This window comes from Aptenodytes patagonicus, chromosome 1 (genome assembly GCF_965638725.1).
Source record: "Aptenodytes patagonicus chromosome 1, bAptPat1.pri.cur, whole genome shotgun sequence".
NCBI lineage: Eukaryota > Metazoa > Chordata > Aves > Sphenisciformes > Spheniscidae > Aptenodytes > Aptenodytes patagonicus.
This window is the reverse complement of record NC_134949.1, coordinates 192,539,980-192,564,338: the sequence shown is the minus strand read 5'-3', so window position 1 is coordinate 192,564,338 and position 24,359 is coordinate 192,539,980. Positions and strand designations below refer to the sequence as shown.

The following is a 24,359-nucleotide window of genomic DNA, read 5'->3' as shown; positions in this document are numbered from 1 at the left end:
GCATGACGTCATATGGTATGGAATATCCCTTTGGTCAGCTGGGGTCAGCTGTCCCAGCTATGTCCCCTCCCAACTTCTTGTGCATCTCCAGCCTGCTCACTGGTGGGGTGGGGTGAGAAGCAGAAAAGGCCTTGACTCTGTGTAAAACATCCCTGTGTTATCAACACTGTTTCCAGGACAAATCCAAACCATAGCCCCATACTAGCTACTGTGAAGAAAATCAACTCTATCCCAGCCAAAACCAGCACAAATGTGAAGCTGGAGATTGAGAGAAGGGTGGACCATTCCCTTTGGTGACAGTGCACCCACCTGAATTTCTATATCCACAACGTGTGTGTCTATGTGTAAGGCAGGTGCTTAATCTGCTGTCATATACAATGACAAGATAGTCAATGCAGTTATGGGAGACTAGAGAGTGATTTTGCTAAGTGAATGCAGGTGCCTACTGTGAGATGAACCAGACAGCCATCTAGACCCCACCTGACCAGACCTCGTTGTCTGCCACAGGAGCGTAGATGCCTACCGTGCATGTAGACATCTATGCATTGGCCACAAAAGGCACATCTGTCTGAATCTTCAGCTAAATCCCACCCTGGTTTCTCTCTGCTTTCAGGGCCTGGTCCAGGCAGCATTTTCTGAGCATCTCTCACACATGTTGAGATCACAGGATTAAACCCCCATCCCAGAGGTCACAGCCATATCCACTTACAAGCATGAGTGCTGCCACCCCATTTTACTAGAAGTCCTGCATCTAGAACATGCACTGCAGAAACCAGAATTAGGCACCTCACGGTGGTGTTTGACTCCATCACGCATCATTAAACATAAAACAGCCTTGAAGGCATTCAAGAGGCACAGGAGAGAGCAGGTCAGTGGGAATTTGACTTTTTTTTTTGGCTAAAGTGCCACAGAAGGCATCTCTGGGACCTTGTTTCCTTGGTGTGTGTGGTAGGTTGACCTTGGCCAGCAGCCAGACCCCCACCCAGCTGCTCACCCACTCCCGCTCCTCTACAGGACAGGGGGAGAAAATCAGATGAAAAATCTTGTGGGTCAAGATAAATATAGAGAGATTACTTACCAATTACTGTCACAGGCAAAACAAACTCGAGAGGTTACCTCCCGCCAGCCTCCCACAGGAGAGCCTAGGGACCTGCTGTGGAGGTCTTGCAGTACGTATCCCAGGCTTTCAAACTAGAGGACACAGAATCAGCTTACGAGACTGCCCTGCTTTTTTGACAGCGAGCCTTTCCCTCCCCGTGTTCAGAGTTATGACTAATTACTTCACATGCGGGCTTGCTGCTCTGCATCACTGATGATTAGCCGGCAGGGAGGCTCCCAGTCTTCCTTCTCAGCGCCCACCCTTCAGCCCCAACTTCAGCCCTAAATTTAACCAAGACGACCCTCTTAGTTCATTAGATGCATCACGATTTTTACTACCAGGTTTAGATGAGTCGCCAGAGACACTCACCTATTTTCCTGACCATAAAAGCTGTATCACAGCTGTTGCTTCTCAGTTGAGTCTTGCATCAGCCTGATTTCAATTCTCTTCAAGTACAGTCTCTGAAGCTCTCTGCCCACCACAAATCTTCACGCAGAGGCTTTTATGAAGCCCCTGCTAAAACTCAGACCGTGTGTGCATGAAAACTTGGTCAGGCTCTGCCACTCTTGCTACGCGGGCTTGAGAAAGCTGGAAGTTGGGGGAGAAAGGGAATTTCTGTCGGTTAAGGGAGATGCAGGGAGGGATACTGTTTTCTACTTACATTTTGAGACACAAAGTCTAATAAGGCCTTGTTTATGTCTAAGAAGGCTTTATATTTTCTTTGTGAGTCATCTTCTATATATATGCACCATACTAATTAGACATATAATTGAAGAATTCACGATAAAAACCAAAAGCTTTGTCATGTGCAAATTTCTAGATTCTTGATTTGTACAAAATGCAAAATTATATACTCCAAGTGAGTAGCAGTTCTTCCTTTTGGAAAAGCTCAGTCCAATATTAAAACTCCAGTGTAAGTGTTATCTCTGTTGTAAAAATTTTTTTGAACACAGGAAGAAATGCTCACGCTTAGTTTGTTTCATTCAATGCTATTCTATACCTGATTTCAGCAGAGGGATTTGAGATGTGCTTTTAACCTGAAACCTTGAGGGGAGGGAATTTCAAAGCTCTATATGATTTTTTCCAGGCCTTTGTCACTTCTGGAAGGAGGCAAAATACGTAGCTCTATTGGGTCTGGCTGAGATGGAGTTAATTTTCCCCACAGCAGCCCTCACAGTGCTGTGCTTTGTATTGGTAGCTAGAAAGGTGTTGATAACACACCGGTATTTTGGCTACCACTGAGCAGTGCTGGCACAGCGTCAAGGCTGTCTCTCCAGCATTCCCCCCTCACCAGTCAGCTGGGGGTGGGCAAGATCTTGGGAGGGGACACAGCCAGGACAGCTGGCCCAAACTGACCAAAGGGATATTCCATACCGTATGACGTCTGCTCAGCAATAAAAGCTAAGAGAAAGGAGGAGGAGGGGGGGCATTCGTTATTAAGTTTGTCTTCCAGAGCAACCGCTACGCGTACTGAAGCCCTACTTCCCGGGAACTGGCTGGATATCGCCTGCTGATGGGAACTACAGAATAAATCTGTTTTCCTTTGCTTCCGCGCGTGGCCTTTGCTTTTGCTTTATTAAACTGCCTTTATCTTGACCCATGAGCTTTTTTCCATCTTATTCCACCCCCTCCCCCTGTCCTGCTGAGGAGGGGAGTGATAGAGCGGCTTGGTGGGCACCTGGCGTCCAGCCAAGGTCAACCCACACAGTAGCACAGACAATCTAAACATAATCAACATCTATTCTTTCTCTGTTTTATGCACAAATATAAACCTAGCCTTTCTCTTGGTGTATAAATACACGTACAAAAATGCAAGTTACTGTCCTCTAGTAAGGCTGCCTTAACAAGGAATAAACATATAAGCACATACCTATGCAGCTTGACTCAAATCAACGTCTCAGCTAGATCAGAAAGCAAAATGCTTGAGTGGCTGCTGATGCAAAGGTATTTGCACAGCATGAACACTTCAGCTGATGGACATAGTTTCATTTGCTTCACTAAAATTACACCGCTTCCCATCAGTGAAGGATGGGGCGAAAGAGCTCAGACCAGGTAGTTAAAAGCAAAGGCCAGCTCCGTCACACGGCCCTCCCTCCCACCCTGCAACCCGTCATTAAAATCTCTAGAGCTAAACCTCCAGTGAGGTATCGCCAGAGATGAAGGATGGGTGAGACTAAAAGTAGCATCGTTCATGCTCCTCCCCACTGCGTTTCTCTGCACAAAATACTTCTGTTGACCTGTAAAGACCGCTACGCTCTGAAGCATGAAATCCGTGAACAGATCCCTCTGACACATCACAAAACCTTTATTAGTGTTTATCAGTGACACAGATTACAGGAACCAAAGGCAATTAAATAACATTTAAGTTGACCACAGACTCAAGAAATACAAGTCACATTTGGCAAGGCAAACTTCTCAGTACACTGGGTTGCTTAGGTTATTATTACACCATGAAAGAGGAATTTCCCTTACAAGGTTCTACATATTCAGGATATTATGATTAATTATTATTATTATTGTGTCTTTCAGACAGTTCCTTTGGCAAGAATTCCCATTTTTTAAGCTTTTATTATATAAAAATATAACCAATTTTCATTATGTACAAACATTACATTACACAATGTACAGGTTAAAAACACTACAAAAAATGGCAGGCCATGGGTGAACCAAAAGCAAAAAAAAAACAATGTAGAAAACATGAAAAAAAAATTTAAATACTGCACATTTCATAAAAATTACATTAACTACAAACAATTTTTTTTGTTTGCAAATATCAAACAGTACTGACGTGATTGGAAATCTTTCCCAACAACTTCATTTTTAAGGCACATCTTGCATATTTACATGTATGACACCGGATCTGGTCAATAACTTAAAGGCTCTCGGGAGTGACCTAATCGTGTGCGCGCAGGGACGTGTGTACTCAGGTGGGGAGCGTGTTGGGCTAAACTTTCTCAGCTGTGTCAGTCTGGGGGCCCAGGTATCTAGTCGAGGGGGCTGGGTAGAGGGGCACCCCGATCTCCTGAAGGTCGGGGAGCCGTGCGGGGCGCGGCGGGGAGAGCAGCGTGATCGTCCGGTCAAAGTCTCTGTGCAGCACTTTCTCGTAGACGCTCTGAAGCCCCACTGTTTTGGGCAGCTGGGCTTGATAAAAGTTGTCCCTGCGAAGGGGATCCCTGGGCAAGGATGTGCTCTTGCAGAAGGTAGAGAGGGGTGCCGAAGGATGGGGAGAGGGGTGAGGGTTGGCTCGGCCGCAGGAGGGGCTCCAGCAGCGGTCCGAGTGGCCCAGGATCTTGCACTCGGCCGTGCATGCCCACAGACCTAAAGGGAGAGAGAGAAGGAGAAACCTGTCGTTACTGCAGCAATAAATCCACATAATTCATAATCCTCAGAGTTATCAGTCACGGGATGATTCAATGCACTAACAGTGGGAGTCGGGAGGTGATGCTCTACGGCACAACAAAAAAACACGCTTGGGAAGGTTATGTCATTTTGCTAGGGACACTCCTCACAATCCTAACTTTAAGGGAAGCTTTTTGGGGAGGAAAAAACCCCAATACTACAGTACTTCCAGCATCTGCTAATTTATGCTGGGTGCTCAGTGCAGAGAGAAACCAACGTCTAGCAGCCTGCTGCAAAGAGACTGGCAGCTTGAGTCACGCAGCATCAGGCTTCCCCCTCCAGCTGCCCTGCCTAATTCCTGTGCCCCGGGGATGGGTCCCTCCGTCCACCTCCCTGTCCACCTGTCCACCTCCCCGGAGGGGCCAGCTGGGAGCAGGGGCTAAGCCCTTACCATTCTGCATGTGCGTGATGAGATCTTTCTTCAGGGCATCTCCACTGATATCCGAGTCACTGTCATTAAAATCGCTGTCACCTTTGCCGCTGTCTTTGCCACTGAACTTCTCTGCCTCTCGGCCGGAGATGGTGTTGAACGAGTGCCCCTTCCAAATGGCCACGGGGGGAGCAGGCTCCTTGCTGTAGCTTGGAGCAGCAGCGAAACCCTGCTGGGGTGGGTGAGGGGATCAAAGGAGAGATGAGAGGGGAAGTAGTGAAGGGTAAATTGACATCAGAACCATATCTCTGCAATTCACATCCTCTGAGACCCCCCAACCACCCTCTGACCCCCTTCCCCGTGTCAGGATCTTACCTCCCCGCTCGGTCCTCTGAGCCTCTTCTGACCTTCGTAGAGGCAAGTGCTGTCGCTGCCGCTCTCAGCGGTGGAGAGCTCTTCAGCAGCTGGAGAAGGGTCAGGGCTGGTGAAAGAGGTTTTGCTGGGAAAGGTTCGTACCTCAAACACATTCCCCCTCTGGCTGCCCTCCTCCTGACGGCCCTTCTCTAGGTGGGAGATGTCTATTTGCTCCTTCAAGGAAGTGTTGTTTTTGATCTCGTTCCCTTTCTTGCGCCTGTTGCAGGTGGTGGCGATGGTGATTATAGCCACCAGGAGGAGGGTGCAGCTGCCCGCCAGGACGATGATCACGATCAGAGGGATGTCCCACTGCAAAGCCTTTCCTTCCCAGGAGCTGGGCTTGGCTATCTCCTGGATACTGGAAGGAGCAGTGGCGGTCACCAGGAAGTTGACTGTGGCGGTCGTGGCCAGGGGGGGTCTGCCGTTGTCTGTCACAGTGAGGATGACCTTGAACAGCTGACCCAGCTCTTCAGAGAGGTCACCCCTCAGCACAATGTCCCCAGTACTTGGGTTGATGGTGAAAAGGTCCTGCTGGGGCTCTTCCAGGAAGGCAAAGGTGAGCTCGGCATTGGCCCCATCATCTGCATCTCGAGCTTTGATCTGGGCCACCAGGGAGTCACGGGAGGTCTTGCTGGACACACCGATTTCCATCGTCCCATTGGTGAGCACCGGATGGATGATGATGGGAGGGTTGTCGTTCTGGTCCACCATCCTCACTTTGACAAGGGTGCTGCTGGAGAGCTGCGGGGAGCCTCCATCAGTGGCCTGGATCCTCAGGTCCAACTGCTTGAGGATCTCATAGTTGAACGTCCTGAGGGCATAGATGGCCCCGGTGGCGGGGTCCACCGAGACATAGGTGGAGATGGGGGCCCCCATGACCTGTGTCTCCAGGAGACGGTAGGTGACCTTACCGTTGTGGCCAAGATCAGGGTCGCGGGCCACCACAGTGGTGATGTAGGCGCCTGGGGGGTTGTTCTCTGGCACAGCCACCTCATAGAGGGGCTTGGCGAAGAGTGGCGCATTGTCATTCTCATCGCTCACTCTCACTGTGTACTGGCGGACAGTCTTGAAGGGCGGTGAGCCCAGATCCTCAGCCACCACGGTGAGGTTGTACTCGGGGATGCGCTCACGGTCCAGTGCTGCCGTGGTGACGATCATGTAGCTGTCCTCATAGGCGCGCTGCAGGGCAAAGTGGTCGTGGCCGCGGAGGCTGCAGCGCACCTGCCCGTTGGCGCCTGAGTCACGGTCTGAGGCACTGACGAGGGCCACGAAGCTCTCGCTGGCCGCCGCCTCGCTGACATAGGCCACGCCAGCAGCGCTGGCAGCGCCACGGAGGGCGCTGATGCTGATGCGTGGCGCGTTGTCATTGACATCAGCGAGGCGCACGACGACGGTGCAGGTGGCGGCACGGGGGCTGGCGCCACGGTCCTGGGCACGCACATCCAGCTCGTAGGTGCGGGTGCGTTCGTAGTCCACGGCGGCCTCCAGCGTGAGGCGGCCCGAGCGTGGGTCAAGGCGGAAGAGCCGCCGTGCCTCGGGAGGCACTTGGCTGCCGAAGGCGTAGACCACCTCACCGTTGGGGCCCTCATCAGGGTCGGCGGCATCCAGGTCGAGCAGCAGGGAGCCGGGTGGCGCGTCCTCAGGCAGCTCCACTGTGACTGAGCCCTGGGCGAAGGCAGGGCTGTTGTCGTTGGCGTCGAGGACACGGACGTGCACGGTGGCCGTGCCCGAGCGTGCCGGGCTGCCGCCGTCCTTGGCCACCAGCTCCAGCGTGTAGGAGGGCTGGCGCTCGCGGTCCAGCTCCTGGAGCAGCACCAGGTCGGCGCAGCGTGCCCCATCCGCCCGCGTCTGTGCCTCCACTCCAAAGTGGCTGTTGAGGGAGACCTGGAAGCTCTGGATAGAGTTGGAGCCCACGTCCTCGTCCACAGCCACCTCCAGCGGGAGGCGGGTGCCAGGTGCGGCGCTCTCTGACACCTCCAGTGCCATTTGGGCACGGGGGAAGCGTGGCGCATTGTCATTGATGTCGCGCACCTCCAGCTCCACGTGTACCAGGCGGTAGCGCTCCCTCCAGCAGCTCACCACGTCGAAGGCCAGGACGCACTGGGGGGCCTGCCCGCACAACCGCTCCCGGTCCAGCCCTGCTTCGCCGATGCTCAGCTGCCCGTCCTCCTCCCGCACCCGCACCAGCGAGCTGTTGCTGAACTGCCGCATCAGGCGGAAGCTCATCTCCCCCGGCGCCTTCACCGGCATCTCGTCGGCCAGCGTACCGATCACGGTGCCCGGCGCGCCCTCCTCGTCGGTGCGGTACCTCACCGTCTTGCAGCAGGACAGGGCCAGCAGGCAGGCGACGGCCAGCAGCCGCAGGGGGCTCATGGCACTTGCGCGGGGCTCAGCCCGACGGTGCAGTGCGGGGTGATGGCGACGCCCCGTACCCGGGGGGGGGGGGGGCGATGCGCGGTACCCGGGTCCGCGCCCCGCGCCCCGTCCGCCGCCGTCTGCGCCCCTCCGCGCCTCCGCACGGCCTTTAATAGACGGCGGTATGCAAATGAGCGGGCGGCGGAGCCAATGGGAGGCGGCGGGGCGCGGGCGGCCCCCCCGGCGGTCCCCGAGCCGGGGCGGCTCCGGCAGCCGGCGGGAGCGGGGGCGCGGGGCGCTCGCCTTTGTTTTCTGTAACTCTCCGGGGTTTGGGGTTTTTCCTTTTTTCCCGGCTTTATTCCTTTTTTCCCCCCTTTCATTTCTTTCTTTTTTTCTTTCCTTCCTTCTTTCTTTCTTTCTTTCCTTCTTTCCTCCCCCTCCCGCCTTTTCTCTCTCTCCGGAGGCGCGGCAGCGGAGCTGGCGCGGGGAGCGCGGAGTAAAATGCGCGGCGGGGTTTATTAATTGCGGACACAGGTCGGACAGGTGTCGTGCCGTGTCGTGTCGTGGCATGTCGCGCCGTGTCGCGGCGTGCCGCGCGGGCGCGGGTGGGTGCGCGGGCGCGGGGCGGCGGCGGGCGCGGATTAGCGGGGTGCCCGGGGGGGGGGGGGGGGGGGGCCGGCGGCATTCAGCTGCGCGCCCGGAGTGGTGTGTTACTCGCGTGAGAGCCTGTGATCAGCGCCGTAAGTCGCCTTTCAGGAGGTGTCCCCGCATGCTTTAGTATGCATGTCACCGCCCGGGTTTCTTAAGCCTGGGGCACTAGCAGGCGAGGAAAGGAAAAAAAAAAAAAAAAAAAAGAAAGAAAAAAAGTTCCAAATAGGATTTAGCATAAGCTTGAGGAGATTTGGAAAGGTTTCAAAGATCAGGCTGTATCAAAGGCTTATGAAGCCCTCGTTAGCTGTAGAAATATAATAGCATGGCAGGCTATCCCATTCGAGGAACCAATGTCTGTATTATTTCACTATGACAGGCTAAAGGGAGAGAAAGTTGAACAGTTTCCACAGAGGAGTTGGACTAAGTTGAATATAATGAGCAAACGCCACATGTATCCATTATGTCCCTCTATTCATTCCCAATCACTGCCATAACTCTTTGACTAAACGATGATGAGCGCTGAATTACACACAATGCCCTGCTCATATTAAAATACATTTAAGACCTATCCCTCCTGGTGCCCTGTTACGCCTATTCACAGGATTTTCTTTTTGTCCTAATAGGGCCTCTCTGGGAAGCAACACCAGTCTCGTTCCAGAAGAACAAAATAACAGCATGAGGCTGAAACCTGGCACGAACTGGGGGGAATGAAACCATCTGCCCCGCAAGGCACCAAGGCCCCGCGCGGAGCCCGGCGCAGCCTCCCGGCCCTGCGGTGCCTGGGCAGCCATGGGGAGGGCGGCCGCAGGTCCCGGCCCGCAGGGAGGAGACCCAATGGGGAGGGAAGCTGGGGGTCCTGACGGGCATCTGGCCCTCTGGGAAACGGCATGCCCTTCCTTCCCTCCTTCCTTCTTCCTTCCCTCCTTCCTTCTTCCTTCCCTCTTTTCCTTCCTTCCTTCCTTCCTTCCTTCCTTCCTTCCTTCCTTCCTTCCTTCCTTCCTTCCTTCCTTCCTTCCTTCCTTCCTTCCTTCCCTCCTTCCCTCCTTCCCTCCTTCCTTCCTTCCTTCCTTTCTTTTCTTCCCTCTTCTTCCTTCCTTCCTTTCCTTCCTTCCTTCCTTCCTTCCTTCCTTCCTTCCTTCCTTCCTTCCTTCCTTCCTTCCTTCCTTCCTTCCTTCCTTCCTTCCTTCCTTCCTTCCTTCCTTCCTTCCTTCCTTCCTTCCTTCTTCCTCTTTCCTTTCATCTTTCCTTCCCGTCTTTCATCTTTCCTCTCCTTCTTTCATCTTTCCCTCTTTCTTTTCCTCCTTCCTTTCCCTCTTTCCGTTCATCTTTCCTTTCCTCCTTCCTTTCCCTCTTTCCTTGCCTCCTTTCCCCTCTCCTTGCTTCCTTCCTTCCCTCCCTCCCTCCTTCCCTTTCCTCCTTCCCTCTTTCCATGTGTCAGGGAACCTAAGAGGTGCGTTTTAAAGGAAGAGGGGGGACAAACTGAACGGGGTCCGCCCCCCGCCCCGGTTTCCTTTGGAAACCTCGGATAAAAGCGCTCCGCTCCGCTGGGCACACGAAGCCATGCAGCATCCCGGGGGGCTCCATCCCGGGCTCCGTGCGGGGCCGCTCCTCTCGGCAGGGGTACCCCGGGGCTGCGCGGAGCGCTGCGCGGAGCGCTGCGCGGGTCGTTGCGCGGGGCGCTGCGCGGGTCGTTGCGCGGGGCGCGGCGCGGGGCGGCACGCGAGCGGGGGGCGGCGGGCTGCCCGCAGCGCCGGCTTATGGAAATGGGATTTAAATCGCGCCTCGGCGCTGACTGCGGGGACGCGGAGGGGGGGGGGACGGACACGACGACGCTCTGCCGCCAACAAAAGCTCCCCAAACGCTTGGTTTCCGTACGAAAAGCCTCCGCGCAGCTCTTTTCTCCTGCCCGCGGGAGCTCCGCGGACGGCTGCCTGGCGGGGCGGGGAACAGCCGGCCCGGGCCGGGGTCCGGCCCGGCCCGGGGTCAGGGGTCTGGGGTCCGGGGGCGAGCTGCGCGCCTGGGAACGGGGCCGCCGGCCGGGAGCGGGCAGCGGGCAGCGGAGCGGCCCCTCGTGTGTAACAGGATTATCTTTGCCATTTCAAGTTCCATACAGCATGTAATTTATTTTTAATTAGGATTAGATAGAGCAGGGAAGGAGACCAGACCTTTCCCTCCCCCACCTCCCCCTCCCCGCAAAGGCATGGCTATTCCACGAGGAGCTCTTATTCTTTATAAAAAAATCAATCAATCGATAAACCAGGACCTGCGTTCATCTCCCACGCGCTTTGCAGGAGACAAGAGTGCAAAGGGCTGTATTTTCGATGTGTGCTCAAGTATCTGCATCATCCCCTTTCCCATCCACCCGGTCCCCATCTCATGCGCTTTCGATCTGAACCCATTCTTAAGAGGGTCCCGGTAGGGTCTCGCTCCTCTTGCTTTTTTTTTCAGAGAGCAAATGCACTTTCCGTCTGCCTGGATTATTCTTTTTCCACAGTCGTGACTTTGATTTAAAAAAAAATACGTATCAGTCGCTCCGCTGGAGCAAAACCTTCTCCCCGATAGTTTGGATAGAGTCCATGACAGAAATGTTCTGAAAGGCTAGTGAAGAATCCCGTTTTGCAGCTCAAAAATAAACATACGGATCAGCTGCATTAAAAGCACTTCTTTGAAATATTGTGGTTAAACAGCCCAGATTGGTTGATTGCTCCATGCAGGGACATATGTTCTTGCAAACTGTGCGTATTGTTACTAATGGGGATTCTCACACCACAGCCTTCCCTTTGAATCTGAGGCGCTGGTGGTTTCTCCGGAGCTGTTGCAAGGTTGTTTTAATAATTTACCAGCTCTCTTGCACTTAGCGTTGTTGCGGAGACTCAGAGCCTGCTAAGAAGGAGGTGTTTCGCAGTGTCCAGAGGTCTGATCTCTGCTGCCAAGCTTCTTCCTGTTCCTCTTAGACACAGAAATCAAAGCTGCTCCGAGAAGTGGGTGTCAGGCAAAGGAAAAAGCAAGGCTCCCCGCACCCATCCCCGTGAACCCGAATCCCTGGGTAATGTGTTGCACCCAAGGAGTGAAAGCACTCCTAGACCACCAGCCTGATGCCAACAGCAGCCAAGTCAGTGACGGCCAGCAAATCACTCCAGGTACTTTTTTTTTAGCTTTAAATTTACTTTTCCCCCTGATTCTGATCCAGCTCTTAGAAATAAAGTTTGTGGGTGCTCTTCCCCTCTCCCAGGACAGTTACTGGCTTACTGAGAGTGACAAAAAAACAGGATCTCCTCCTCCCCTTCACTCCTCCAGCTGAGCACAGGCACTTACGGCTCTGGCCCTTTTCACCATCACCTACAGCACAGTGAGTTTGCATATGTCCCAAGGTGTTGGTGTCCCCAGCGCAGCGGGGTAAGACTTTCCTCCTCTCAGCAGGTGCTTGGGACTCTCTCCAGGGATCTCTGTCGATGGAGATAAGCTAGGAGGTGTTATATTTTGGGGCTGTGAGAGAAGGTCAGATTCCCATAGAGATCCAGCCCAGTACCTCAGGACCACATAGACCTTGAGGGAGGATGTGCAGCTTAACGCACGCACAGGGCAGTGGAAGCAAGCCAGGCTTTAGCAAGAGGTGGCTGTGTTACATGTGCTTCCCCTTTCCCAGGAGATCTTGGGGGCACCAAGTCCTGGCTATTGAAGTTCCCCCTCTCCCCTTGGCCCCAGTTCCTCCCAACATATGCTGCATGATGACTGCATGCCCTCGGGGCGGTGGGCTGGGATCCCCTTGTAGCACAAGCCCTAGGGTGGTATGACTTTGCTGGGGCTTTGCTGAGCCTGGCAGGGAGATGCCAGGCTATCTGGGCATGGTGTCCAGCTGGTCCCGCTCACCCACATATGCAGAGGGTCCGGCTGACTTCTCTCCAGCCGTGAAGTTGGGATGCAACATGTCCCCCCACCCCTCGTCACTGAGCCTGCAGAGGGGTGGCACGACCTCCCTCCCTGGAAACCTGTCTCTGCGCTCAGCCTCTGCCTCTTTCTTCTTGGGCATCCCGGCGGGCTCGGCTGCCTTGGAGTGATCTACAAAAACAAAGGAATTCTTTCTGCTTCATGGCCTAAACAATCCCCCCTGTTTAATCATTTCTGCCACAAGCAAGGAAGTGTGGGTTAACCTGTCAAGCTCCACAAGCCCAGGCTGACCAAAAACCCTGGAAAACAAAAGAGTGGAACGAAGCGGCAAAGGGTTTTGTTGCTCTATGACTGTTTGTGTTGGAGGGTAGCACGCGCCATTGTGCTTCTGTCTCCGGCCATGCAGGCTATAGAAGACAGAGGCTGTGATCCTTCCCGTGAGCTGCGGGTTGGTACCAGGGTTATAAATCATCCCGATCATTTGTTTGTTGTATTTGCTCCAAATGCTTCCTTGCTTGTATCTCTCCTCTGTGAAATGTGGGTTGGAAGAAAGAGTTTGTTTTGCAGAAGAAAGAAATTGCATGCCCATACCCCCCACCCGGCAAGCAGTTTTGATTCCACAGGGAATTTATTTTTTAATTGGATTAATTTCTAGCCTCTCCCAGAGTAGCAGCTGGGGTCTTTGATTCAAGAGGTTAAAACAAAAGGGCGCGAAACAAAAGACCAGTTCTTCACATTCCCCACACAGTGTGGGCCTCGTGTGCGCTGCCTGGAGGTATCCCTGGAGCAGCGCATTCCTAAAGGTCCCCCCATGTGGCCCTCAGCCGGGGTCTACTGCAGGCTTTTTGGGGTGCTCCCTAGTGTGGCTTGCCTGCAAGGTGGCTAGATGTGAGTCTTTCCCTCCTATCCCACAATCCAGCTTGTGGTTCCACATAACCTTACCCCTTAGTGTCCCTCCCCTCTTCTGCCCCCCCTTTTCCAGCTCTCTTTACCCTCTACCTTTTCTGCCCCGGAAGAGACAGATGAGGCTTTTCAGCTGTTAAACCCCTAGGCAGGTGCTGACGTTCAGTTCTCGTCACTGTCATCTGGAGCAAGCTAATGAGGCTCAGCCCCACCAAGGTCTGAGGTGTTTCAGTGCTCAACTGCCATTGAACGCGATGGGAGTTGGACATATTTTAGCCTGGATGAGGGCTTGAGGCTCTCTCAGACTCAGCCCTTCATGTCCACAGAGCACTTCTGTACCTCGCAGTGGTGTTGTGAAGACAAATGCACTGCAGACCATGCGAGTGTGTTGGACAGATGACAGCCCAAGTCCTTCTGTTTGCCCACCATCAGGACCGTTAGGAGATCAGAGATGCCCTTAGAAGGAACAACCTTTATTACGCAGGTCCTTTCTGGCTGTTTTGCCTCGTTGCCTTTGGTTTTAGGGGGTGCAAGTAACAGAGTAGTTATTCATGCCAGGCTCCGATGCAGACCTGAAGAAATGCCTACCCTCTCCATAGCTTGGGGTCTGGTCAGATTGCTGGGATGTTAAAGAGGGGAGCTACACGGCTTCTCTCCCTGGCTGTTGTGAATTGGTGCTCCCCCTCCGTGGCTGCTGCCGTACACCTGGCTGGGATGTCTTTCATACCACTTTGAAGGTGTCTGGGCTGGTATATTTGGCTTTCCTCCAGCAGCTCCTTGTTTCCTCCTGGGCCTCGTTCACACTCTCCTCCTTGAAGGACTGTTTGGGATTTCAGACTCTTACGAATGATGAATGGGCAGAAGAAATCCACCTCTTGGCTACCGTGAAGATGTACAGTCCTCTGCGAATACTTACGTGTGGCAGTTGTGATGGGCTCCACTGATTTCTCTGAGAAGCAGCTTCCTTGCTATTTGGCATACAAGGTCCCTTTCTGAATGTCCTTCTGCTGCCCCTGGCCAGCCAGTGTCAACCACCCAGTGTCACCCACCCAGTGCCACTCACTCAGTACCGCACTAAACAAGCACGGCCACGTCACTCCTTGGGCTCTGCCTCCTTCCTACTGTTTCTGAAGTCCTTCCCAGTAAGATCATATCCTTATATAAGCACAAGGATACTTAGATACATGCCAATATATTGTTACTATGTCAATAAAAATATCCTCCCCATTTCTCTGCTGTCTCTATATTTTCAGTCTTACCCAGCTCACGTGATTTCTTGCCCCCCCCCCCCCAGCTGATACATCCACGGGGCAGGCGGGGACACTGGGAAGTGATCCTCATTGAGGTCCTGGAAACAGAGAAGTTGCATTAGCGTGATGCCATGCTCGAGCTAATTAGCCCAGTGTCACAGCGGGGTTAATGAGCTTGGGCACAGCGCCACAGCTTCTGATTCCCAGGCTGGGGGGGCTGTGCAGGTTCATGGCCCGAACTGGTCCTGGTTGTTTCCTGGAGAATGATGGTGAGGGGCAGCACGGGGGAAAAATGCCATGGAGAGGCAGGGACTCAGCCTTGTGCTGCGAGTCGGAGAGTCCCTTCCTCCATCTCGCCTCTCCTTCTTCCCCCCTCTTCCCCCCCTCGTCCTCCATCTTAATCGTGCCTCAGCTTGCAAAGTCAGAGCCCCCCAGCTGTGAAGGACTAAGTCTCTTCTTCTCCCAACCTCCTGAGCGGCAGCAGGCTGCGAGCAAGAGTGTGCCTTGTGTCACTTCTGTTGAAGAGGCTGAGAGAGCAGGGGAAGAGCCCAGACGCAGGCGGCTGCCGTGCTTGGCTGCCTGCCAGGCCAGGAACGCTATTCACTCCCGGGGAGCCGGCGAGCATCCTCCCTCAGCCGGCTGCCTCCACGGGCCGGGAGTCTGCCCAGCCCAAGGTTTTATTTCGGCATGGCAAGGAGCCCCCCGGGATTGAAGGCGGGGGGGGGAGGGGGGGGAGCGGTGGTGAGTTCCATCAGGCCGCCTCTCCTTCATCCTGAGTTTGGGATCATCTCCCTTTCCTATCTGCAGGTGGGGCTCAGAGTTAAACATCCCTCTCTGTCTCCACCTTTAACGTGCTGGGTTTCTCATAGGGACCGATTTTAGCTTCGATAACTGCCAGCGTGTTGCTGCCTGACATGCAGTTGGCTCTGTGCAGAGCAAGGCAGGGAAATGGCACACAACAGTAAAGAGGAGGGTGGAGAGCAAACACATCCCGTTACAAGAAATTTGGAAAGGCTTTAGATATTCATACCGAGTCGACGAGAAGTAAACTTTTCAGAAGCTTGGGGACTTGTGGAAATTTGGTTCCTAAATCATTTAGGTACTCTCGAGTACTTCACCTAGGATTTTTGCTTTAAGGTTTTCTACTACTGCATTTTGCTGCATTTCATGAGTTTGGGGTGTTGCTTAGGATTAGATCAGACTGCTTTATGAGGCCACGGGAAGACTTCTCCCTCCTTTTTTTTCTTGTCCAAACCTGCCATTCTTTGACCTCCGCAGGACTTTGACCTCCAGAGATACAAAATGTTCCTGTACTCACTGCCCGTCTTTCATGCACAGTGTTTGCTCATTCTCCACGTATGCTTTGCTGAAGGGGTCTTGCTGAGGAGGCACAATGATGGCTCTGGGTGACGTGACCTGGGACCGGCGCTGGTGGCAGAGTGGAGAGGAGCAGAGCTGTTTGTCATGGCTGAGGGACACATCCGCACTGTAGTCCAGAGCATCGTGTTTGCCTGTCTTTAGGAGATAGCCAGTCAGTCCCCAAATGTCACCCATCCCTCCTGCACCTGTAAATGTGTACCACAGCAGGATGATGAGATGATCTGGAAATCACTGCAATCTCTATGGCTACATCTATAACACTGAATAAAATGCTCCGTACTCTGGCTCTGATTAGTTTACTTCTGCAGACGTATGATGCTGTGTCCCCTTTCCAGCTGGGGAGGAATTACCTGTTTGTCTTTTCAAGTTTAACCGTCTGGTGCATTCACTTATTTAATTCACTTTAAAAAGAGGTGCACAATTTTACATGCCACCCAGTATCTGTGGTTTTTGCATCTGGAAGTATAGACACCAGCACGTATTTCACACGTGATCCCCAGCAAAAAAATTCATGTGGCCCCAAAGTCTGCAGAATTCTGTTCTGAAAAGTTAAATAAATTGTTGTTGCTTTTTAAGTGCTGTAATAAATGTGTGTAATGATCTCGCAAAAAAGCTTGAGGCTTAGAGAATAGGTGCTACAGAAATGCATCAAATTAGACCAGAAAAGAGGCATAAAATCTGTTATCCCAAAAAATAAGGGCTGATGGCTCAAATGATTTTTCTGTTTGCTGCGGTACTAAACATCAAATTCATGTTTCTGCCTAAAAGAATTTGCGTCTCTGCAGTGAGCAGATCTGAAAGCTTTGTTTTGCGGGAGAGGTATGCGGTGCTGGGTGAGAGGTAGGAAATGATACAGTCAGGAACAGTTTGTAAGCAAAAGGTTGCAGATGGGTGAAGCCTCGCAGAAGTTAAAACTGACAAACAAGCGTTCGGAAATGCTCCTGGAGCATCCTGAACACTTAGAACTGGAGAGGTTTGACTTTGCCTCAGCAGCATTATGTATGTATATGTATGTGTCATATATTATAATGAATATGATAATTATAGGAGATAATTTATAATATATGTGTATTATATGAGTGCCTCCTCAGTAGGCTAAAACAATGCCATGAGAGTCTAAAGAAATGTGAAATCTAATTACTGTAGCTGTGTAAGTGAAGTAATGAGGAGCTTGAGAGTGTGACTGATAAGCAATTAGATACTAGACTAATGAGCAAGCTGTCTACAGTCCATCAAAAGAGTAAGGGAAGCTTGTGTAAGACACCCCTGGCATTGCAAAGAGAAAGATATACCTTATCCAAATGCAGCTTTTCCGAGACACAACACGAACACATGATGCTGGGTAATGACTGGAGACTGTGTGCTCAGCTCAGGGATAAAGCCATTAACCAGTTAAAAAACATGTGGCAGACCCACAGGAGATAAGGACAGCAAAAAGTACAAAATATAAGGAACCGCAAGTATGTATAGAAGAGCTGGAGCTTGGATTGAAGGTGCTGGATTAGTGACTCCCCAGTATTGGGTTTGTTGTGCTATCTTACCCTGGAGAAAGCAGCTGGGGTGAGAAATTGGTGTTGGGCTGGCTCGTACAGATGGCAATGTGAGTCTGGTCCTGGCAGAGCCGGGCTGGGAAGGGGCAGCGGAGAGCCGGGCAAGGGGAACAGGGGCAGAGGTAGCGGGTGCGCTGGGGAAAGGCACTCAGGGCTCTCTGTGTCCTATAGGGAGCCCTATAATAACAATACTTAACATTGTATAGAAGACTGTCTCCAGGAGCTTATTCTTCAGCAAGTATTAACTGTTTAAGCTGAAATTTTCCATGCTGGGTGTCCGCTTCAGGCTGTTGGTTCTTTCGAAGAGAAAGTTTCAGCTGAAGCAGTTCAGCTATCTCCAGAAAGGAGGCTAAGATAAATTTATCCTAGGCTTTTTCTATGGTTGTTTTGCCTGTGGGATAAATATTCAGGCTCTCTTCTTTTTCTTTTCTGGTTTGTTTGCTGGTTTTTTTTTAAACCATGGAGTTTTCATGGTTTCATTTGAGGATTTGAAATTTTGCAAGAAGATGCCCTGCTAAAGCAGGCAGGTGACTTGTGCCATATTTATGAGCATTCAACCAAACTGGGCCATACATTTGAAACACTGCAGCCTGCAGGGGTTAAGTAGAGTAGAGATTAAGCAGGGAAATCCCCCCCCCAGGTTCTACCTGCAGTGAGTACACCATGATCTTAGCTGGGACTGGCTTTTGTTTTAAGTACAGGCTGGGCAGATCGAGAGGCCTGAAAGCTGTCTGCATCTCTCTGTGGTCTCAGGCAGGTGGAGAAGGAAACTGCTGGGTTTGAATGAAGCAGGGATGAAGGTTTGGGGAGAGAAAAGTCAGAAGAGTTTGTTCCAATCATAGCACCTTCTTTCCTGGTCTTCCACAAACTTGGATTGCTATTCCAGGTATTTGTGACACAGAGCCAACTGTTCGTCTGCTATCAAGAAACAGCTGCCAAAACCCACTAGCAAACCCCCCTTACCCTCCTGATTTCAAGACAGGTTGGCCATGATAGCCCAGTGCTGATCTTGTCTCTGTGCTTCCTCAGACGGGGCATGGTCTATGCGATGGACCTGAGGCTTGCAACTCTGGGGATGACTGCCGGAGAGCTGGTGGTGAAATTATGCTTTTCCAGTATCTGTACCTTAAAGTCTAGGGAGATACGCATAGAGCATCATGGAGTTTGCAATGTCAGGCCCTCCAGAGTGAGGGGAAAGCAGGCCTTGAGTGTTTCAGCTTAGTTGTGCAAAATTGTGGATATTAATCTACTAACCTGCATCTCTTTATGTCTCAGCTCACCAGCTGTAATGCGGAGTTAATGATACACCCTCCTTTTACGGGTTCATTATGGAAATAAGTTAATTAACATCTGTGAATCACTCTAATTTAAGAGTGGGGAAGGCCAAAGAAAAGTCTATGAGAAAATTATTGCTTCCATCCCGAGCAGGACTTGAGTGGTGTGAGGAAACTGCAGCATGAGGCAAGGACCCAGAACACGCCACTGAAGGGAACGAGGGCTCTCGGGTCTATGGAGCAGAGCAGGAGGCCGTTGGAGAAATAACACTTCACTGTGCAAATGAGGATTGTATCACAGCATGACTGGGGCTGCAAAGACCACCTTAGGCCCCATATTTCCTCGTTTAAGTGACTGACTTTGCAGTCTTACTAAGGTACTTCCAGTGCAGTTCTCTTGGGTGCCATAGCCGTTGAAATATATAGGTCTGTGGAGGGAAAACTGTGTCCTGTATGCCCTGTAATCATGCAAGTTGCCTGTGGCGTGATGGGGGTTTAGATCAGTGATTGCTCATTAAGCAACAAACTTTGGCCACCCAGGTGGTGACTTCTTTGTTCACTGTCCTCCAGGTATGCAGTGACCTTCTTGGCTTCCTTTACCCTGCAGCCGTAAACCTTCTCCACTCTTCCCTCGGTGAGGAAGGAACCGCTGCATGGTGCTCCCTCGTTTTGCTGCCTCAGGAACGTGGTGTTTGAGAATAAATAGCACCGAAGCATTATAGAGGGACTGCAGCTTTTTGAGGAGGAAAATGGGCTTCTGAGGTGGTCAAAGGCTGAAGACCCTGGTGAGCCTTGAGGCTGGGAGGAACTCATTTTGGGCAGCCTGGGAGGAACTCATTTTGGGCAGCCAAAAATGATACTCAGGCACAGTTTATTTAAGGTGTGCCTTGTGAGTTTGAAGATCTAGGTTATACTGCCATGCCATGGCCTCTCTGTGTGTTCTTGGGCAAGACAGTTCCTTGTCTTACAGTTGAAATAGTACTCCACAGAGAGCAGTCTATGGTTAGGTCCCTTAAAAATGCTGCAGTGAAAAAAAATCAAAGCTACTGATTTTATTTCTCTAAAACCCTTCCAGATACCTAAAGTCTCAGTGAAGTCACTATTGATGGGAATTTCATCCAGAATGACCCTTTTGGAGAGGATGCGGGTAGGGAAAGGGGGCTGTGGGTTTTCAGCCTGTGGGGGAAGCTGAAGGACTGTCCCCGTGGGACGTCAGGGCTGTCAGCGGTGTGGCAGTTATGAGCGGCAGGGATGGAGGCAGGTAGGACGGTCTGTATACGGAGAACATATTGGGGAGATGGTGGGGTGGGAAAACTTGGGGTGAGTGAGCAAAGGTGGGAGAGGGGGACAAGGTGGGGGGACTGGGTGGTGAAGGGAGTTGGTGGGAGGATTTGAAAGGGAAAGAATCAGTCGGAAATGTGGGTAGACCCTAGAGGGAGGAAAGAGGGTCGTGAGATGGAAAGTCCGGGGTGCAGGGTTGGGGAGTGTTAGGGGATTTGAGGATGCCAGGGGAGCTGAGAGCTTGGGGGGGGGAGGTGGTGGGGGAGACATGGTGGGAATCCTGGGGTCCCAGAGGCGTTGGGGCCAGCAGCTGGAGTGGGGGACGCTGGGAGGTGTGGTCTGGGAGTAGCTGGGGAATTTGAGCTCTGAGATGGTTTAAGAGATCTGGGTCAGCAGAGGTTGGGTACGGGCACTCTGTGGGAAGCTGAGGGATCTGGAGTGGGAAGGGCTGAGGGAAAGGGGCTTTGCTCTTAGGGGAGAGCAAGGGCATATGTAGGGCTGAGTTTCTGGAAGAGAAGGGATTTTGGGATGGCCACCAATAGGCATCGTAGTGTCCTGGGGTGCAGGCAAGGTCATGAGCTGGGGACCGTTCCCAGAAGGCTATCGCATGCCTTTTTGCTGTCAAAAATATGGTAATCCTAAGCGTGCTGGGAGCTTCATCTGAGCATGCATCATACAGCTGGACTCTCATGTTTACTATATCACCTGCACAAATCAATTACCTTTAAGTGGGGAACAGATCCATCTGGATGTGTCCATGCCTTGAGCGAGTCACCGGGTGATCCTATTAATATAACAAATTCTCACCACCTGTCTCTGCTCCTCCTTCTGTGGCTTACCCCACTTTCTTTTCACCTCTGAGACAGCACACTCCTGTCTTTCCAGTCACTCCACGGTGTGTCTAGCTTGCTCTCAGAGAGTAATCCTGGAAAAAGCAATAGATACCCTTACAAACAAATGTGTACCGCAGCACAAAGCATTTCATGGAGAACTCTCTTAGGTTGCACAACGTGTTGTTTAGGGGCATGGTGTCAGGGCATGGGGAATGGTTGTGGGACGGCTCTCAAAAGCATTTAGAGCTGCACATAGGCAAGCTCAAACCACGCGGAGCACGTTGGCTGCCATCCTGTGTTGAAGCCCAATGTCCGACCTAATGATGTTGGTAATGTAAGCTGTCCTCCTCGCCTGTCCATTTCAATTTACAATATTTCACCTGAAATCCCTCTTTAATCATAAGCAGATAGGAAATTACTTATTACAGAGTGCCATAGGTGTACATGGTGCTTTATGAACATATGAGGAGACAGATCACTGCCCTGAAGAACTTACAATTGGATTTAGACAAATACAATAAGAAAGAAAAAAACTATGGGGGTTGAAACTTTGAGCAGACAAATAAATGCCTGTATACAATTACATCAGTCGCAGTACATGGAAATATTCTCTTTTTTTGATTCAAGTGTTCAGCTGTGTCACATCTACTGCTGAAGCTGACAGACTGTTAATTCCTCAGGTAGAAAATGCTTATATTTTAATGCTTGTTATGTCATGAATTATTAAACCAATTTAAATGTAAAAATCAACTGAAAGGACAAACTTATGTTTAAGGATGACCTGCAGCATCTAAAATGGAGACACTGACCAAACTAGTAGACGCAAGGTCAGATTTTGTTTCGTTCAGACAATTTATGCCCAAGTTGTAATGCTGATGTAATTTATGTTGCATTTAGTGCTTTGTTTCCTATGAAATTTGACTGTGCAACAGTGTGACATGAGTAATATTTTAAGACAGGATTTTTATAGATGATGCTTGTAGCTAATATACACAGAGCTTTTACTGGTCTTTCTTGTGAAAGGAAGAAAAAGAAGAAGAAGGAAGGAAGGAAGAGAAAAGAACAAGGCAATAGCCATGTAGGATTGCATCCTTTATATCAGGGATAACATTTTGCTCACTTTATTTTTTTGGGTGTGTTTTTCCTGAAAAAAAAAAGCAAATATATTTTGGAAATTATAGACTGGCTAATATAGCCTTAATATCCAGAGCAGTCCTGAGGTAGCCCTCCTGTCCTCTGCTCCATGCCTTTTTTTCAGGCTTTTTGTTTATCCATCAGCAAAGAAGTCCAGCCCTTGTGCTACAAATCAGCTGGAAAAGATCCTGCTCATGTGCTGTGAAAAAGTGCTGCCGAAGTATGCCCTGTACAGCAAAGGGAATGGTCCTTAAAGGCAGTACGTGGATACATAAAGTATGACAGCAGAAATAAGATGCGTTGGCTATCTTTTACGGGCAGTCATTAAAAAAAGCCCTTATTTATAAAATCTGAGACAACGGTCATATAATGGGTTTCTCGGATTCAAGGTGAATCAAAGGGAAATTGTGTCCAGGAGGACAGAGATGCTCAGCCAGTACCACTATGGCGTGGCCACATGACATACCCAGCGGCAGGCACGGGGCTGTGAGTACAGCTGCCCACGGACTCTGCCAAGGAGCCAGATGATGCTGGAAGAATATCTTTCACAGCTCTGGATCTGGCTATTCTTGGCTTGTTCTCTGGCTGCGGGAGCTGGAGCTCATTGCTGGGCAGATAAACAGAGAGACTAATAAAGGAGATGAGGAGCTGTTGATCGTTTGAGCAAATCAGAGATGAGCTGTTAAGCAGAGGAACGTGGTGATCCCTGTGAAAAATCACCTGGTGGTTGACACTTGATCCAGGATGAAAGTGTGTGTATAACTCTTGGAATAAAACTCTCCTTTCCCCCCAAGCAGTCCCTCTCCCCAAATGATTAAATCCTGTGCATAATTGCAAAAGTGTAAAAAACTCTACCTCTTTCAGACACTGATTTTTTTCTAATTCCCATAATTGGCAAGCGGGTGTACATGGGGGAAAAAAGGGGAGAAAGCTTTGATTTTTTTTTTTTTCTAGGCTGAAAACGTGCAAGCCCTGTGTGGGTTAGGTCCTTTAGATATTTAAAAAGATTGAAACAACTTCAAAGGAGACGTTCTGTTCTATCAGGTTCAGTATATTTTAATATTAGCAAGTCTTTTTTTTTTTTTTTTAAGAAAAGAGATCTGTTCTCTTGAGGAACTAAAACATTCTGAAAGATTTTATCCAGAATGGTTTTTCATTGTTTTTAAAGAGACAACACAGTATTTCAAGCATGCTGAAGCTGGTAAATGTCCTATTTTCTGCTTATCAGTGTTGGCTGCTCTGTGTTATCAGTTTGATAGTTGCTGGTTATGTAAATCGAAATTTTCTATCAACAGACTGCTGTTTTTTGGAAACGAGAAGGGAGAAGCATTTGGCAATAATGTTTTTATTTACCTGTTATGAATGCCAGCATGTTGTGGATGAACAGGGTACGGAGTGCCAGCCGTTTAGTTCAGAGACACAAGGGACTTCTCCTAAGGAGGATTTGCTGAATTCCCTGCATGTGGCCCAGAACATGATGGATTACCAGAAGACAGAGCTATTCTCTCTCCAGTGCAGGTGTCTGTTTGAGCTACCTCTCCTGCCCTGCCTGGTGGACTGAGTGCATTTCTCATGGGAAGTGTACTTTAAATACAGATTAGAAATGTGTGCTGGGCAAAAGGGAAGGAGAAGATTTAACAGAAGGAGGAGGAAAAATCTTTGGAGGAGGGTCACCGTGCCAGCTCGAAGCAGCAGTGTGGGGAGTAAGAAGTTGTGAGATGTGAATGGGGGTGGGGGCGGGCAAGGCACTGCAGCAGTTCAAGGCAAAGGCAATGCAAGGTATGGGCACCGCGGCCCCACAGCTTGTGGTCCTCATGGGACTGCCTCTCCGGGTCCACTGGCAAGAGCTGGTGTAGGTGGCGAAGGTCTTCTCCAAACCCTGAGGGACATGGTACCAACAGGGATATGGGACTCTGCAGAGCGGTATCCTGGGTAGCATTTGCTGTGGGGAATTTGGGCTGTGCTACACATCGTTTAGTCTCCTTTGGCAGCAAGGGGAAAGGTAGAGGCCATGTCCCCATCTCCTGTTGTCAGCCCTGGCTTTGGCATCAAAGCCTCTGTGTGGGGTTTGTAGCCAGCTGGTTTAACATCTGGGAAAGGAGTCTGCAGGGGAGCATCTGCCTCTACCCTCTTTCCTCTCTTTTCATTGTGATCCAGATAATGAAAGCAATGAGAGGCTGATCTGCCCCTTGTGAGCCCCGAGGAGATCCAGCCGCCAGCTTCTGAATATTCTAGTTATTTTAGATTAACCCTCTGGCCTGTGTGCCTTTTGGGGTCTCCAGACCAGAAATGAGGCAGCGAGACTGTGATGCTTGAGCAGGGTTGTTTTTTCCCTTGCAGTGCATTCACCTACCCACTGTCTTCACCTGGTTCAGACTCCACATATTCTAGCTGGGATGCTTTAGTCTGGGAGAAAGCCTGGAGAAAGGCTCCTTGCTGGGTCCTCCCAGCTTGGGGAGCCAGGGACCAGGAGCACGGGGCAGAGGGCTGCTCCACAGGGTTTCCTCTGTCCCATCCATCACAGCTGGAAGGATAGGGAGGAAGGTCTGTGTTTGGTGAAGGTGCTCCCAAGTACAGC

The 24,359-nt window shown here is 50.9% G+C and overlaps 1 protein-coding gene across 2 annotated transcripts; it reads right to left on the bottom strand.

The window, feature by feature from the left end:
• Window positions 1–3,375: 3,375 nt before the first annotated feature.
• On the bottom strand, window positions 3,376–7,685 carry PCDH8 (protocadherin 8). 2 transcript variants are annotated; one of them, XM_076363193.1, is made up of 3 exons: window positions 5,244–7,685; window positions 4,890–5,100; window positions 3,376–4,417 (listed from the first exon to the last, which is right to left on the bottom strand). In XM_076363193.1, the coding sequence occupies exons 1-3, from the start codon at window positions 7,653–7,655 to the stop codon at window positions 4,044–4,046; spliced, it is 2,997 nt and encodes a 998-aa protein (XP_076219308.1). In that variant the 5' UTR covers window positions 7,656–7,685; the 3' UTR covers window positions 3,376–4,043. The 2 variants fall into 2 exon arrangements, with proteins under 2 accessions (XP_076219308.1, XP_076219317.1); XM_076363202.1 differs by having other exon boundaries at window positions 4,890–5,097.
• Window positions 7,686–24,359: the final 16,674 nt, after the last annotated feature.